Source organism: Aethina tumida, chromosome 4, assembly GCF_024364675.1.
Source record: "Aethina tumida isolate Nest 87 chromosome 4, icAetTumi1.1, whole genome shotgun sequence".
Classification (NCBI taxonomy): Eukaryota; Metazoa; Arthropoda; class Insecta; order Coleoptera; family Nitidulidae; genus Aethina; species Aethina tumida.
Genome location: NC_065438.1, coordinates 2,418,473 through 2,432,759, shown reverse-complemented (window position 1 = coordinate 2,432,759; position 14,287 = coordinate 2,418,473). Strand labels below are relative to the sequence as shown.

The 14,287-nt window shown below is 27.4% G+C and overlaps 3 protein-coding genes across 5 annotated transcripts in view; 1 reads left to right on the top strand and 2 right to left on the bottom strand.

The window, feature by feature from the left end:
- Window positions 1-8,860, bottom strand: part of LOC109601475 (interleukin-1 receptor accessory protein-like 1-A) — a 45,152-nt gene extending 36,292 nt beyond the window's left edge. The window contains exon 1 of the mRNA XM_049966377.1: window positions 8,456-8,860. Coding sequence (XP_049822334.1) covers window positions 8,456-8,661 — 206 coding nt within the window. The 5' untranslated portion in view covers window positions 8,662-8,860. The remainder of the gene's footprint in view (window positions 1-8,455) is intronic.
- A 1,029-nt stretch (window positions 8,861-9,889) lies between these two features.
- Window positions 9,890-11,569, bottom strand: LOC109598356 (uncharacterized). 3 transcript variants are annotated; one of them, XM_049966311.1, is made up of 5 exons: window positions 11,486-11,569; window positions 11,309-11,432; window positions 11,065-11,256; window positions 10,905-11,004; window positions 9,890-10,844 (listed from the first exon to the last, which is right to left on the bottom strand). In XM_049966311.1, exons 1-5 carry the CDS (start codon window positions 11,559-11,561, stop codon window positions 10,686-10,688), a joined length of 651 nt encoding a protein of 216 aa, XP_049822268.1. In that variant the 5' UTR covers window positions 11,562-11,569; the 3' UTR covers window positions 9,890-10,685. The 3 variants fall into 3 exon arrangements, with proteins under 3 accessions (XP_049822268.1, XP_019869807.2, XP_019869806.2); XM_020014248.2 differs by having other exon boundaries at window positions 9,896-10,844; window positions 10,899-11,004; window positions 11,309-11,403; window positions 11,486-11,496; XM_020014247.2 differs by having other exon boundaries at window positions 9,897-10,844; window positions 10,899-11,004.
- Window positions 11,570-13,005: 1,436 nt separating this feature from the next.
- Window positions 13,006-14,054, top strand: LOC109598357 (uncharacterized). Its single transcript, XM_020014250.2, has 5 exons — window positions 13,006-13,140; window positions 13,200-13,326; window positions 13,380-13,574; window positions 13,629-13,731; window positions 13,788-14,054. Exons 1-5 carry the CDS (start codon window positions 13,071-13,073, stop codon window positions 14,013-14,015), a joined length of 723 nt encoding a protein of 240 aa, XP_019869809.1. The 5' UTR covers window positions 13,006-13,070; the 3' UTR covers window positions 14,016-14,054.
- Window positions 14,055-14,287: the final 233 nt, after the last annotated feature.

The window sequence follows — 14,287 nt, the reverse complement described above, 5'->3', positions numbered from 1 at the left end:
TGTTTAGATTTTGGTTAACAAGTTTACCAAAGGAAGGCATGATCCAATATTAGAATATTCTTCTAAACACTCTGTATTCAAGAATTATTATCATTAAACTGAAAAAAATATGTAAATAATACATGATGTTAATAAAAACTTCTTTCATTGCAGGAAAACTTAAGCAGGACGGTAAAATTGTAGAATATTTACTTTTCTGAAAGAAAATCAGATTCAAAATTGTTTAGATCTTGGTTAACAACAAGTTTACCAAAGGAAGGCATGATCCAATAATAGAATATTCTTCTAAACAATCTGTATTCAAGAATTATTATCATTAAACAGAAAAAACTATGTAAATAATACAAGAAGTTAATAAAAAATTCTTTCATTACAGGAAAACTTAAACAGGATGGTAAAATAGTAGAATATTTACTTTTCTGAAAGAAAATCAGATTCATAATTGTTTAGAGCTTGGTCAACAACAAGTTTACCAGAGGAAGGCATGATCCAATATTAGAATATTCTTCTAAACACTCTGTATTCAAGAATTATTAACATTAAACAGAAAAAACTATGTAAATAATACATGATGTTAATAAAAACTTCTTTCATTACAGGAAAACTTAAGCAGGATGGTAAAATAGTAGAATATTTACTTTTCTGAAAGAAAATCATATTCATAATTGTTTAGATCTTGGTTAACAACAAGTTTACCAGAGGAAGGCATGATCCAATATTAGAATATTCTTCTAAACACTCTGTATTCAAGAATTATTATCATTAAACAGAAAAAACTATGTAAATAATACATGATGTTAATTAAAACTTCTTTCATTACAGGAAAACTTAAGCAGGATGGTAAAATAGTAGAATATTTACTTTACTGAAAGAAAATCAGATTCATAATTGTTTAGATCTTGGTCAACAACAAGTTTACCAGAGGAAGGCATGATCCAATATTAAAACATTCTTCTAAACCCTCTGTATTCAATAATTATTATCATTAAACAGAAAAAACTATGTAAATAATACATGATGTTAATAAAAACTTCTTTCATTACAGGAAAACTTAAGCAGGATGGTAAAATAGTAGAATATTTACTTTTCTGAAAGAAAATCAGATTCATAATTGTTTAGATTTTGGTTAACAACAAGTTTACCAAAGGAAGGCATGATCCAATATTAGAATATTCTTCTAAACACTCTGTATTCAAGAATTATTATCATTAAACTGAAAAAAATATGTAAATAATACATGACGTTAATAAAAACTTCTTTCATTGCAGGAAAACTTAAGCAGGATGGTAAAATTGTAGAATATTTACTTTTCTGAAAGAAAATCAGATTCAAAATTGTTTAGATCTTGGTTAACAACAAGTTTACCAAAGGAAGGCATGATCCAATATTAGAATATTCTTCTAAACACTCTGTATTCAAGAATTATTATCATTAAACAGAAAAAACTATGTAAATAATACATGATGTTAATAAAAACTTCTTTCATTACAGGAAAACTTAAGCAGGATGGTAAAATAGTAGAATATTTACTTTTCTGAAAGAAAATCATATTCATAATTGTTTAGATCTTGGTTAACAACAAGTTTACCAAAGGAAGGCATGATCCAATATTAGAACATTCTTCTAAACACTCTGTATTCAAGAATTATTATCATTAAACAGAAAAAACTATGTAAATAATACATGATGTTAATAAAAACTTCTTTCATTACAGGAAAACTTAAGTAGGATGGTAAAATAGCAGAATATTTACTTTTTAGAAAGAAAATCAGATTCAAATTGTTTAGATTTTGGTTAACAACAAGTTTACCAGAAGAAGGCATCATCCAATCTTAGAATATTCTAATAAATTCGCCAGATAAAGGCATAATTAAATGAAATAGTTAATAATTTGTAGGAAGAAGGTTTGTTTCAATAATAAGTGTTACTAAAAAATCATGAATTGACGAATCCTTAAATAAATGACGGTGACATTAAAAAAAAACTGTTGGTTGGTTCTTGGTACGTCACTGCCGGGCGACATAGATGTGAAATTTAGATGTCCGAACGAAATGGAAATGAAACCCGCGTAGGTCCGTTCTTTTTTCTTTTTATTCCATTTGGTCGCATTTCTTCGAGTCGTTAACAATGCAGAACGGCCCACGGCCTCCGGGCCCGACCGGTCCGGGGGACCCTAACGAGCTCCGTCCCGTGCGGATTTATGCTAATGGTTGGATTATTCAAAGTCCCGCGGAAGATAGCGTAAAACGCACTTATGAATGAAAACTGGATGGACTGTATCGGCGAGACGCGGCCGTCCGTGGGAATGCTATTTTTATTTTAACGCCAGAAACACGGGACTATCGTTGTAAATGTCGGTCTGTGTCGTCAACACGTAATTAGGTTTTTTAACGGCGCATACGATTTACACAGTCGCCGACGGTTTGTTGGTCATCTTTTAACGGGTCCCAATTTATTTGTTCTGTTATTGAGTTTCGATCATTCCCGGGGCAATATGCAAGTCGACAGTCATCGTTCCCGTATCAAAGGCAACGTTCAAGAATGTGAATATTATGATATAAAAGCGATTAGTAAAAATAGACAAACATCTGCAGGAATACGATTGTTTATAGAACGAATTATGCAAACTTGTGATTCCGCGAAAAACGTGGAGCTGAGAACCGTGTCTTGGGGATAAGATATCGCGTCTTTTCGATGGGTTTTATATTTTCTATTTACGAAAGTGTCATGTTCCTTCGTGACAATGTCGATTTCAGCTTGATACTGTACATAACAGATTTCTCGAATCGATATTCGTTCCCTTCGAAACGTTTCATCAGACTCCATAATGGAGGCTATTAAAGAAACTAATTATTAACTTGTTAATTGGACGGTTAATTTAAAACATATAACAGTGGAACAAATATGTATAGAATTTCTCGGAAATTTGCAACGCGGGTTATGTGTGGTACTGCATGCAAATAGTCGGTTCTAAAAAATAGCTTTCGTATTATTGACGTATGTGCCGAACAGATAACGCTTTGTAAACGCAAATTTAACTTGAAAATTACCACTGTTAATTAAAAAGTGCCTCATTACGAGAAAATTCAGAATCAGATGTCCAAGAATTACCATTAAATGGAAGAAAAATTGAAAAAATAGACTTAATCTCATTACAAGAAAACTTAAACTGGGTGGTAAAAGAAGAAAATGTACTTTTTTAAAAGAAAATAACATTTAAGATTGTTAAGATGGTGATTAATAACAAGTTTGCCAGAAGAAGGCATGATCCAATATTAGTATATTACCCTAAACACTTGTTTATTCAAGAATTATTATAATTAAATGGAAGAAACATTAAGTAAATAAAAAATGAACATAATAAAATATTGATTCATTACATAAAAACTTGTGTTTGATGGAAGAAACGTTAAAAAAATAAAAAATGGACTTAATAGCAAATAAATCTCATTACAAGGAAACTTAAACTGGGTGGTAAAAGAAGAAAATGTACTTTTTTAAAAGAAAATCATATTTAAGATTGTTAAAATGGTGGTTAATAACAAGATTGCCAGAAGAAGGCATGATCCAATTTTAGTATATTACCCTAAATACTTGTTTATTCAAGAATTATTATAATTAAATGGAAGAAACATTAAATAAATAAAAAATGAACATAATAAAATATTGTTTCATTACATAAAAACTTGTGTTTGATGGAAGAAACGTTAAAAAATAAAAAATGGACTTAATAGCAAATAAATCTCATTACAAGAAAACTTAAACTGGGTGGTAAAAGAGGAAGGTTCACTTTTTTAAAAGAAAATCACATTTAAGAATGTTAAGATGGTGGTTAATAACAAATTTGACAGAAGAAGGCATGATCCAATTTTAGTATATTACCCTAAATACTTGTTTATTCAAGAATTATTATAATTAAATGGAAGAAACATTAAATAAATAAAAAATGTACTTAATAAAATATTGTTTCATTACATAAAAACTTGTGTTTGATGGAAGAAACGTTAAAAAAATAAAAAATGGACTTAATAGCAAATAAATCTCATTACAAGAAAGCTTAAACTGGGTGGTAAAAGAAGAAAATGTACTTTTTTAAAAGAAAATCACATTTAAGATTGTTAAGATGGTGGTTAATAACAAGTTTGCCAGAAGAAGGCATGATCCAATATTAGTATATTACCCTAAATACTTGTTTATTCAAGAATTATTATAATTAAATGGAAGAAACATTAAATAAATAAAAAATGTACTTAATAAAATATTGTTTCATTACATAAAAACTTGTGTTTGATGGAAGAAACGTTAAAAAAATAAAAAATGGACTTAATAGCAAATAAATCTCATTACAAGGAAACTTAAACTGGGTGGTAAAAGAAGAAAATGTACTTTTTTAAAAGAAAATCACATTTAAGATTGTTAAGATGGTGGTTAATAACAAGTTTGCCAGAAGAAGGCATAATCCAATTTTAGTATATTACCCTAAATACTTGTTTATTCAAGAATTATTATAATTAAATGGAAGAAACATTAAATAAATAAAAAATGAACTTAATAAAATATTGTTTCATTACATAAAAACTTGTGTTTGATGGAAGAAACGTTAAAAAAATAAAAAATGGACTTAATAGCAAATAAATCTCATTACAAGGAAACTTAAACTGGGTGGTAAAAGAAGAAAATGTACTTTTTTAAAAGAAAATCACATTTAAGATTGTTAAGATGGTGGTTAATAACAAGTTTGCCAGAAGAAGGCATAATCCAATTTTAGTATATTACCCTAAATACTTGTTTATTCAAGAATTATTATAATTAAATGGAAGAAACATTAAATAAATAAAAAATGAACTTAATAAAATATTGTTTCATTACATAAAAACTTGTGTTTGATGGAAGAAACGTTAAAAAAATAAAAAATGGACTTAATAGCAAATAAATCTCATTACAAGGAAACTTAAACTGGGTGGTAAAAGAAGAAAATGTACTTTTTTAAAAGAAAATCACATTTAAGATTGTTAAGATGGTGGTTAATAACAAGTTTGCCAGAAGAAGGCATAATCCAATTTTAGTATATTACCCTAAATACTTGTTTATTCAAGAATTATTATAATTAAATGGAAGAAACATTAAATAAATAAAAAAGGAGCTTAATAAAATATTGTTTCATTACATAAAAACTTGTGTTTGATGGAAAAAACGTTAAAAAATAAAAAATGGACTTAATAGCAAATAAATCTCATTACAAGGAAACTTAAACTGGGTGGTAAAAGAAGAAAATGTACTTTTTTAAAAGAAAATCACATTTAAGATTGTTAAGATGGTGGTTAATAACAAATTTGCCAGAAGAAGGCATGATCCAATATTAGTAAATTACCCTAAATTCTTTTAATACAAAAATTATTATCATTAAATGGAAGAAACGTTAAGTAAGTTGATAAAAGATGGTTTCATTACATGAAAACTTAAGTTTTAATGTAAAAGTATAAATATTTACATATGCAATAATCATGTAAAAGAGTTATTAAATTAATTATAACATAAAAGTCTAAAAATATTGTTGAATATGTAAATAAAATAATTGAAATTTGTGTTAATATGTACAAATTATATAAATTGTACAATGAAACAAGTGTTTTACAATAGCTCATAGTACTAATTAACCACATACGCAAATGAATGTTTAATACGATTTTAGCTTAATTAACATGCAAGAGCAGCATAATTTTGTTTATTTATATTTCCAGGAAAACTTTAACACTTACGAACGCATTAATTAATTAATTAAATTTACAAATAAGTGACACATGTAATATATATAACATAAATATAATATTAAACCATTTTAAATGGTAATCGTTGATTGGAATGTGTTATTTTATTAGTCAAAATTATAGATCGTTATTTGGTCGCCGCCTCCCCAGGAATTCCGCCGCTCCGGTTACCAAAACCAATAATTTGATAAGCCCTTAACCACCCAACGAGTCCGGTCCGGAGGGCACCGACGTCTCCGACCGTGTAATTAGCGCGTTATCTTATTAATTTCCGCTCTCTCGGATTCGAAGACCGCGAACGTGGGATCGACGAAATAATAAAAATCGACTCGGGGACCGCCTTTGTTCTTTCGTCTTTTACACGTGTTGGCCGTAACCTGTTGCATTTCGCGGAGGCCCAGACGGTCCGGGCCGGGTCTCTTGTGTCGCATTCCTCGGCTAACCGATCTTATTTCAGCCAACAAACAGCTTACAATTAAATATTGGCGAACAAGATTTCTATCTTTATTTGTGTTGCATATTTAATTGTTTTGTTTGCCCAACGATTGATTGACTGACTGACAACGAGTCGGTTGTGGTGGACGGACACGGTGGCAGAAGTTAATCGTGTCCAGCACAATCGCTTTGTTCTTGTTTAATAACCGGCTTTTGGTTATCTACGACACGTTATCCAAACAATGGCTATTTTCGCACCAAATTTGCTTTCATGAGGTGAACTTTTTAAATTTACCACCTGGGTTTATTTAATGATATGATATTTCTTGGATACAATGAATTTAGGACATCCTGATAATCATTATGTGTACGATTTTTGAATCAAAATTTCTTTCTTTAATGATATTTCTTGGATCATTTTCTGAAAAACATGCTGTTGTTCATCATACAATCTAATTTTTTTTTTTAAAAAGTAAATCTAATAAAGATAAACTTCATAGTTAAATAAATAAAATTATCAAGTTTGTATTCTTATTAATAAAATCTGACTTGTTTGGATAATATTAATTAATTGATGATAAAGATAAACTTTATAGTTTCAGAAATACAAATAATAAATTTGTAAAGACATTTTCAAAATATTAAACCATTTTATTGTCAATATTAACAAATTTGAATCATTTTCTATAGATTAAATATATATTTTTTAATAGTCAGTAACAAAATTAGCTGAATTTTATAATTTATTGATTAATCTTTAAATATTAATCAATTTATTGTAAAAATAAACTTCATAGTTTGAAAAATACAAATAATAAGTTTGTTAACACATTTTCAATGATTTTAAACCATTTTATTGTTAATATTAACAAATTTGAATGATTTTCTTTAGATTATACAATATTTTTAAAATAATATATCTAATTAATAAAATTAGACATTTTTGGCTAAAAATATATATTTTTTAATGGTCAGTAACAAAATTAACTGAATTTTTCTAACGTTTATTAATTATTCTTATAAATATTTTTAAATATTAGTTAATTGATATTAAAAATAAACTTCATAGTTTCAGAAATACAAATAGTAAGTCTGTTAACACATTTTCGATAATTTTAAACCGTTTTATTATTAATATTAACAAATTTGAATCATTTTCTTTAGATTATACATTATTTTTAAAATAACCTATGTTATCAATAAAATATGACATGTTTGGCTGAAATATATAATTTTTTTAATGGTCAATAACAAAATTAACTGAATTTTTCAACGTTTATTATTTAATCTTATAAATATCTTTAAATATTAATTAATTGGTGATATAAATAATCTTCATAGTTTGAAAAATACAAATAATAAGTTTATTAAGACATTTCCAATAATTTTAAACCATTTTATTGTTAATATTAACAAATTTGAATCATTTTCTTTTGATTATACATTATTTTTAAAATAACCTATGTTATCAATAAAATATGACATGTTTGGCTGAAATATATAATTTTTTTAATGGTCAGTGACAAAATTAACTGAACTAACTGAATTTATTGGTGACAAAACTAATTGATTAAATTTTATGACGCATTTTATAAATTTGTGTAAACATTATTTATTTGATAATAAAGATAAATTCGACAGTTTGTAAAATACAAATAATACATTGTTTTAAACAATTTTATTTACAAATTCGTTTGTAAATGATTTTCATCAATCAATCCGGTCTTTTTAATTTAATATTTAATTGGGAAATGTTATATTTTGTTTATTGTACACAATTGTATCATAACATGTGAAGAAAAATAACAATTTATTTAATTATTTCATCATAAACAAAGTTTTGATCTACTTTTTTTAAACTTAATTGAATAAGTGTTACAAATTATTTTATTTACATGTTATAATCGGTCACATTAATCACATTTTGTGTATTTTCATGTGGTAAATAAGTTTAAATTGATTCACTTTATCAATTTATTATTAATACACAAACCACACTCAGAATCAGATAAATTTCCGCATAAAACTCACGACCACGAAACAGAAATAAACAACGAAATATTTCCGGGAAAGCCCCGAATTCGAATAAACGGAATAGACGCGGCGCAAACATAAACAGATAATCTAACGCGGATCTATTCGCCGGTTTATTATTAGTGCATGCATCATTGTGCTTTCACGATTCCCGGAATCGCGTCCGCACGAACGACGCTCCGTCAAATTGACGGCGTCAACGCGAAAACTTAACTCACCATTCGATGGACCTGTAGCCTTTGGCGCAGCAGTGCAGCGCCTTGAATTGTCCGACCATCGCGTACTCTTCGTAATTCGCCTCCTTGGTCAGCTGCATGTACGGCCCGGTGCCCGAGTAAGTGTTCATTTCGCAGAAATTTTCGATGCCCATCGCCACACCGGCGACGGCGGCCAACGCTAACAGACCGATTAATTTACGTGCCATTTTCTGAGTCGTGTCACACTTTAAATGCGAACTAAACCAAAGACATTTTTCACGTCACAACACCACAGCAAGATAAATTAAAATGTAATATGTCACTTGTCCGCACCGAGTCACTTGCGATGATTGTTCATGTTTTCGTGTCGGGGAATTAAATATGGGAACTGGATGTGCACAACCCACTTCGGACGAGGTTTCACGCGGAATGATTTGTTTGCCGGTTGCCGCGGATTCGGGTTTCTCACCTGGACGCGTTCGGTTTTCTTCGGGCGGGTCCGTCACCGTCGTGGTGACTTGGTGATTTGCTGCGCAAAGTTAATTCCGAATTACCGGTATATTTATTATTCCATAAATGTTAAATAAATAAATTAGTATTAATAAAATTATATTTATTTTTTTAATTATTTTTTTAATTTTGATTTTTTGACGAAAGTTGGCATCATTGCATATTAAAATTTTGAATTAATAATAATTTCTAAGAACACTTAAACTTGTCATATCCTGTAAATTATTATTAATATTATTGTAATTACTACGAATTTTCTTAGTTCTAACACAAACTTTTATTTAATTAATGTGGAATACATTTTAAGAAAGATAATATTTTAAATAAAATTATTGATATTAATCATTAAAATTGTCATATAATTTATTAGTCATATTAAAAACTTAATTATAATTTAAGTTTCTTAATAATTTTTAATAGTTTTTAACCATTTTATTGTTAATATTAACAAATTTGAATAATTTCCTTAAGTTTATACAATATTTTTAAAACCTTTTTAATAAAATATAAAATTTATGATTAAAATATTTAATTATATAAATTTTTTAAGAGTCACTAATAAAGCTAATTAAATTTATAAATTTATTAATTAAATCTATAAATATCTTTAAATATCTTCATAGTTTGAGAAGTACAAATATTATTTTTATTAACACAATAAATTTTAAATAATTTGATTATTAATATTTACAAATAAAAAAATAATTTTCTTTAGATTATACAATATTTTTAAAATCAATTATCTTATAAATAAAATATAACATTAATTAATGTATATTTATTATTTTTCTTTACTTATTAGTTATTTTACTTTATCAATTACTTATTTGTAATTTAAGTTAATAAATTAGAAACTTTTATAAACGTGGATGTTACAAAAACAACTTAATATTAATAAACTTGTTAACTTTCTTATTTTACTAATTGTGTGAGTGATGTTTTGTCATCTTAAATGTTACAAAACTACTAAAAGAACTAAGTTAGTTTACTAATTAACTATTAATATTGTATTTAAAGCTTTTCAACTTATTTTATGCTCACATTAATTCATTTTAATGTAAAATTCTTTAACAACGTGGAGTAACATTAATAAAAAATATATTTAAAATTTAATTTTTACTAATTGTGCGATTATTTATCTTTTTAGATGTTACAAAACTTTTAAAATAACTAAATTGGTTTGAACATTGGTCTGCCTACGTGACTACTAATTAACTTTTAATATTGTATTTGTTGTAAGGCATTTAAATATACTAATTCGGGAATTCTTAACTGAATTAAATCGGAATTTTGATGTTTCATAAATTAAAATCGCATTAATGTCTGTGCAGGTATCAAAATTAAATACCTGTATGTATTCTAATTACTTTTATGTTTGCCTATAGGCAACCCAGTTTACACGCGTTTCGTTTCTCCTGTTCGTTCAAGGATTACATTTTGACTTATGTGATTCCCCTCTCTATCTCGGACTTTTAAAGCAAAATATTTATTTCCAGGAAAAGTGAAACACGAATTTGTTAACCAATTCGTAATTCTGTGAAATAATTAAAAATCACATTTTCCTTACGAACACTTTTTTTAATTAAGTAGTCTAAAATAGCACAAATTATCTCATTTTTTAAAATTATTCGAGTATTATACTAATTTAAACATATATTTTATATTAAGTAACTTTAACTTATTAAATATGATTGTAATTAATTAAGGTATAATGTTTCAGCTTCGATAAATTGCCCTTAACTTAACGGAGGATGGCGTTTATGATTTCTTCCAAAATAGAGCTGTTAATTTTGGCAATTGTTTCGACCTTCTTGTTGATCCTTGGCACCAGGTTGGTGTTAACAAATTCAGAAATAATTTTGCTTTTAATTTCTTTGAAAGGTAAACAACTGATGCCAAACTAAAATAAATATTTTACTTATATTCTGAAACATAATGATTAATGTTAACTCACGCTTACGGTCCCCAATTGTGGGGTTACAGAGATATCCTTCAGGCTGATTCCGTTAATGAAGCTCACTTTGCTATTGATGGTCAACTCCGAATTAAGTAGCTCAAAACTAATTCCAATAAAGAGCGATAAAATTTAGAATGTGTTAAAATTAAACTTAAATATTTACTTAACGTCTCCAGTTCTATGAATTCGATGCCCAGTGACGTTCAGATCTACGTTGTATTTGCCCAAGCTGACTTTCAAAGATGGAAGCAAGATAGTCATATTCAAGTGCATGTTCAGGATGTTCACTTTGATGTAGGACGCCACCAGCCCTTTCATTCCAGTAACATACAAAGTGTCATAGCTAATATTCCCTCTAAAATTTAATTATTTGGTTAAATTACTCGAATAACTAAAATAATATATACCTAACAATATGGCTGTTAAAGGGTATGTTGAAGTTGAGAATGGAAATGTCTTCTGGTGTTCCAGCGATTAGGTTGTTAAAAGTGCTGTTAATCAACTTTTCAAAAATGCCTCGAGTCTGAACGTCTAATAAATGTTATAATAAAAAATAATATCTGTATATAATTAATAATAATTACCATTTGGGGGTAAGGCGTAGGATGAATGAAGAAGCAACAGACATGCTGCAAAACAGCTCAGTAGTTTCATAGCCATTTTTTGAATGTTACTAGTTTTAAAATATGTGTTTAGCATATCAGATAAAAATTTTAAATAGAAATTATTAACAAACAGAAGAGAAATGTTGGTATAAGATTACATATTGTATTGTTAAAATCCCTTTTATTATATTTTTTCTTCAGACAATTTTAATACCATCAGATTTATTCAAATTTTAAACAATACACATGTATTTTATATTATGTAATTTTCACAATTTGAACCATTATTAAATATAGTTATAATTAATTATGGTATAGTTTTTCAACTCTTTTTGAATATTTATTTTTAGGATGATGACCGATAATTTATATGAAAATTTTATTGATTATCAGGAGGATATATCAAGATATTAAGTACCTAGTGGACATATTATTGTCCAAATCGTTTCAGATAAAATTTTGTAAACATTTTAAAATAGAAAGTGTTAATAAACAGTTGAGGAATGTTGTAGTTCTAAGATTAAGTGATAACTATAATACAGGTGTGATTAATTAACAATATATAATCACTTAATCTGTATTGTATATTGATTAAATAGGTTTAAATTTAACTATTAATTTAATAAAATAACTATTTTCTTCTTCGAAAATCCATTTATTAATTATCAATATGCTTTATTTTTATAATTAATTAATCGTAAGTTTAAGGATTAGATTGGAAGAGTAAATGTCAACTACATGTATGGCAAATAAGAGGGAGGAGAGAGGTGGAGCATTCACCAAAATTTGAAGAGGAAAGAAATTCAAATTAAAATCAATGGTAAACTTAAAATAGGTACAATATAAGGTACGAATTATTAAAATAAAAAGGGTAAAGGAAAATGTTCCTTTGTTATGGTTAATGCTATAATTAACACGTTAAATTAATGTGTAAAAATAAAAAAATGCAGCTTATTCCATTACATGGCTTTTCCATTATATATGATGTATTTTAATTAATTTAATCTGATTATTAATGAATTTTATCTATTGAATACACCTGCTTAAAAGTTTAATACCTTTAAAAATATGTGTAAAATCTTCCATTTATCATGATTAATTAATATTAAATATTTGTCTAACTATTAATTTTTTATTGTAAATGATGTTTGAGTATATAAAACTTGATAATAGTAAGATATAGTTAAATTTCAATATAAAATAATATAATTTTATATAATTATTTTATAATAAATGTACTAATTGAAATTTCATTATCTTTTTTACTTCAATAAATAATTTAAAAATATACACAAAGATTTATGATTGTTGATTATTTTTGATAGCACGTGCGATAATATACATAAGTAAACATATGTATAGGGTCATTAAATAGAAAATAAAACAATAGTACTTAATTTTTGCACCTGCGAGTATCAGAAAATCTGCATTATCAGATGAAAGTCTAAAAATTGTTTGTCATTTATATATCACTCTATTGTTATCTAAGCTTCTTATACATATAAATAAAATTATTATTAGTTTACAGGATTCGAAACCAATCAGACGTGTAATTAGTTTTAAAATGCGTCCCCTTTTGGTCATTGTTTTATCCTTCTTGGTGTTTGGAAACATCAATGCAGTTTCCACCTCAAGTAAGCAAATAAGTAATTTGTGTTGCCCTGCATATATTATTGTTGTTTATTTGTTGCAGGAAAAGTTGACCCACAGCTTCGTTTCGGAGAAGACATAGTCAATAACACAATTATTCAAATTGTAAGTGCTATTCCAGAACCACTGCAGATAAACAACTTGAATTTTAACTTGCCAAGTCCAATTGAGTGCGTCAAATCGAAATCTCTTATTGTCATTTGCTAATTAAAGGGATTTTCAGGGGTTCCATTGCAGTAGACAGTATCGCAATTTCAGGCATTAAAGACTTGGTTGCAACTTACATTAAAGTTGGCCTTCTTACCGTTAGTGTTGATATGACCCTCGAGGTGCCTGATGTTAAAGTAACCATAAGTAATTACAAGGCTGACATCAACTTAATGGGACTGCTTGATTTGCCCAGTTCTGGTGACATCAAGTGAGTATCATTAATTATTTTTAATAATCATTTTTATAACTCAATTTATTAAAGCGTCGAACTGTCTGGACTTCAAGTTGGAGTGTATTCCTCCGTCAATTTGTCCCCTATTTCATTGAAGAATACGCAATTTAGTATCAACCTTGAAGACAGCAAGGTATGTAGGTATCATATTGTTCTTTATACAATATTATATTTTTTATTACTTTCTAGTTTGACATCAAAGGAATTTTAAACAACAAAGATATCAGCCAATTTATAAGCTCAATCCTCTCCTCCACAATTGCTCCGTATTTGAATGACTACACTGCCCTTCTGTCTGATGTGCTGAGCCCAATCATCGAAGGAGTAATCAACAGCTTCCTCAACCAAGACTCGAACGAAGCTAAACAAATTGTAAAGGCTATTGAACTCATCAATGAACAAGCCAAAAACCTGTAATATATTTATACAACGTTTTAAAATAAAAAGTTGCCAAAATATATAAGATGTTTAATTTCCCTCATAGAAATAATGAAGAATATCAATTATGGGACAATAATATTATAATTTTATCACTATTTCAATGTCACCTTACAGATAACATGAGTAGGAATGTAATTGTAAGTTTTATTATTTATTGTTATCTTAAGTGTTTTGAAAGTTACTCTAATAAACAACTTAAATTTTAATGAATAAATGGTAATTCTTTTGATATAATAATAATCCCTTTG

Bases quoted from the DNA above. Each gene is read 5' to 3' on its own strand.
- LOC109598356 (XM_020014247.2), bottom strand. From the start codon at position 11,561: ATGGCTATGAAACTACTGAGCTGTTTTGCAGCATGTCTGTTGCTTCTT. The intron at 11,257-11,308 runs GTATATATTATT...ATTAAATTTTAG, and splicing joins TTTAACAGCCATATTGTTAG to AGGGAATATTAGCTATGACA. The intron at 10,845-10,898 runs GTGAGTTAACAT...TATTTATTTTAG, and splicing joins CACAATTGGGGACCGTAAGC to TTTGGCATCAGTTGTTTACC.
- LOC109598357 (XM_020014250.2), top strand. From the start codon at position 13,071: ATGCGTCCCCTTTTGGTCATTGTTTTATCCTTCTTGGTGTTTGGAAAC. The intron at 13,327-13,379 runs GTGCGTCAAATC...AGGGATTTTCAG, and splicing joins AACTTGCCAAGTCCAATTGA to GGGTTCCATTGCAGTAGACA. The intron at 13,575-13,628 runs GTGAGTATCATT...AATTTATTAAAG, and splicing joins CCCAGTTCTGGTGACATCAA to CGTCGAACTGTCTGGACTTC.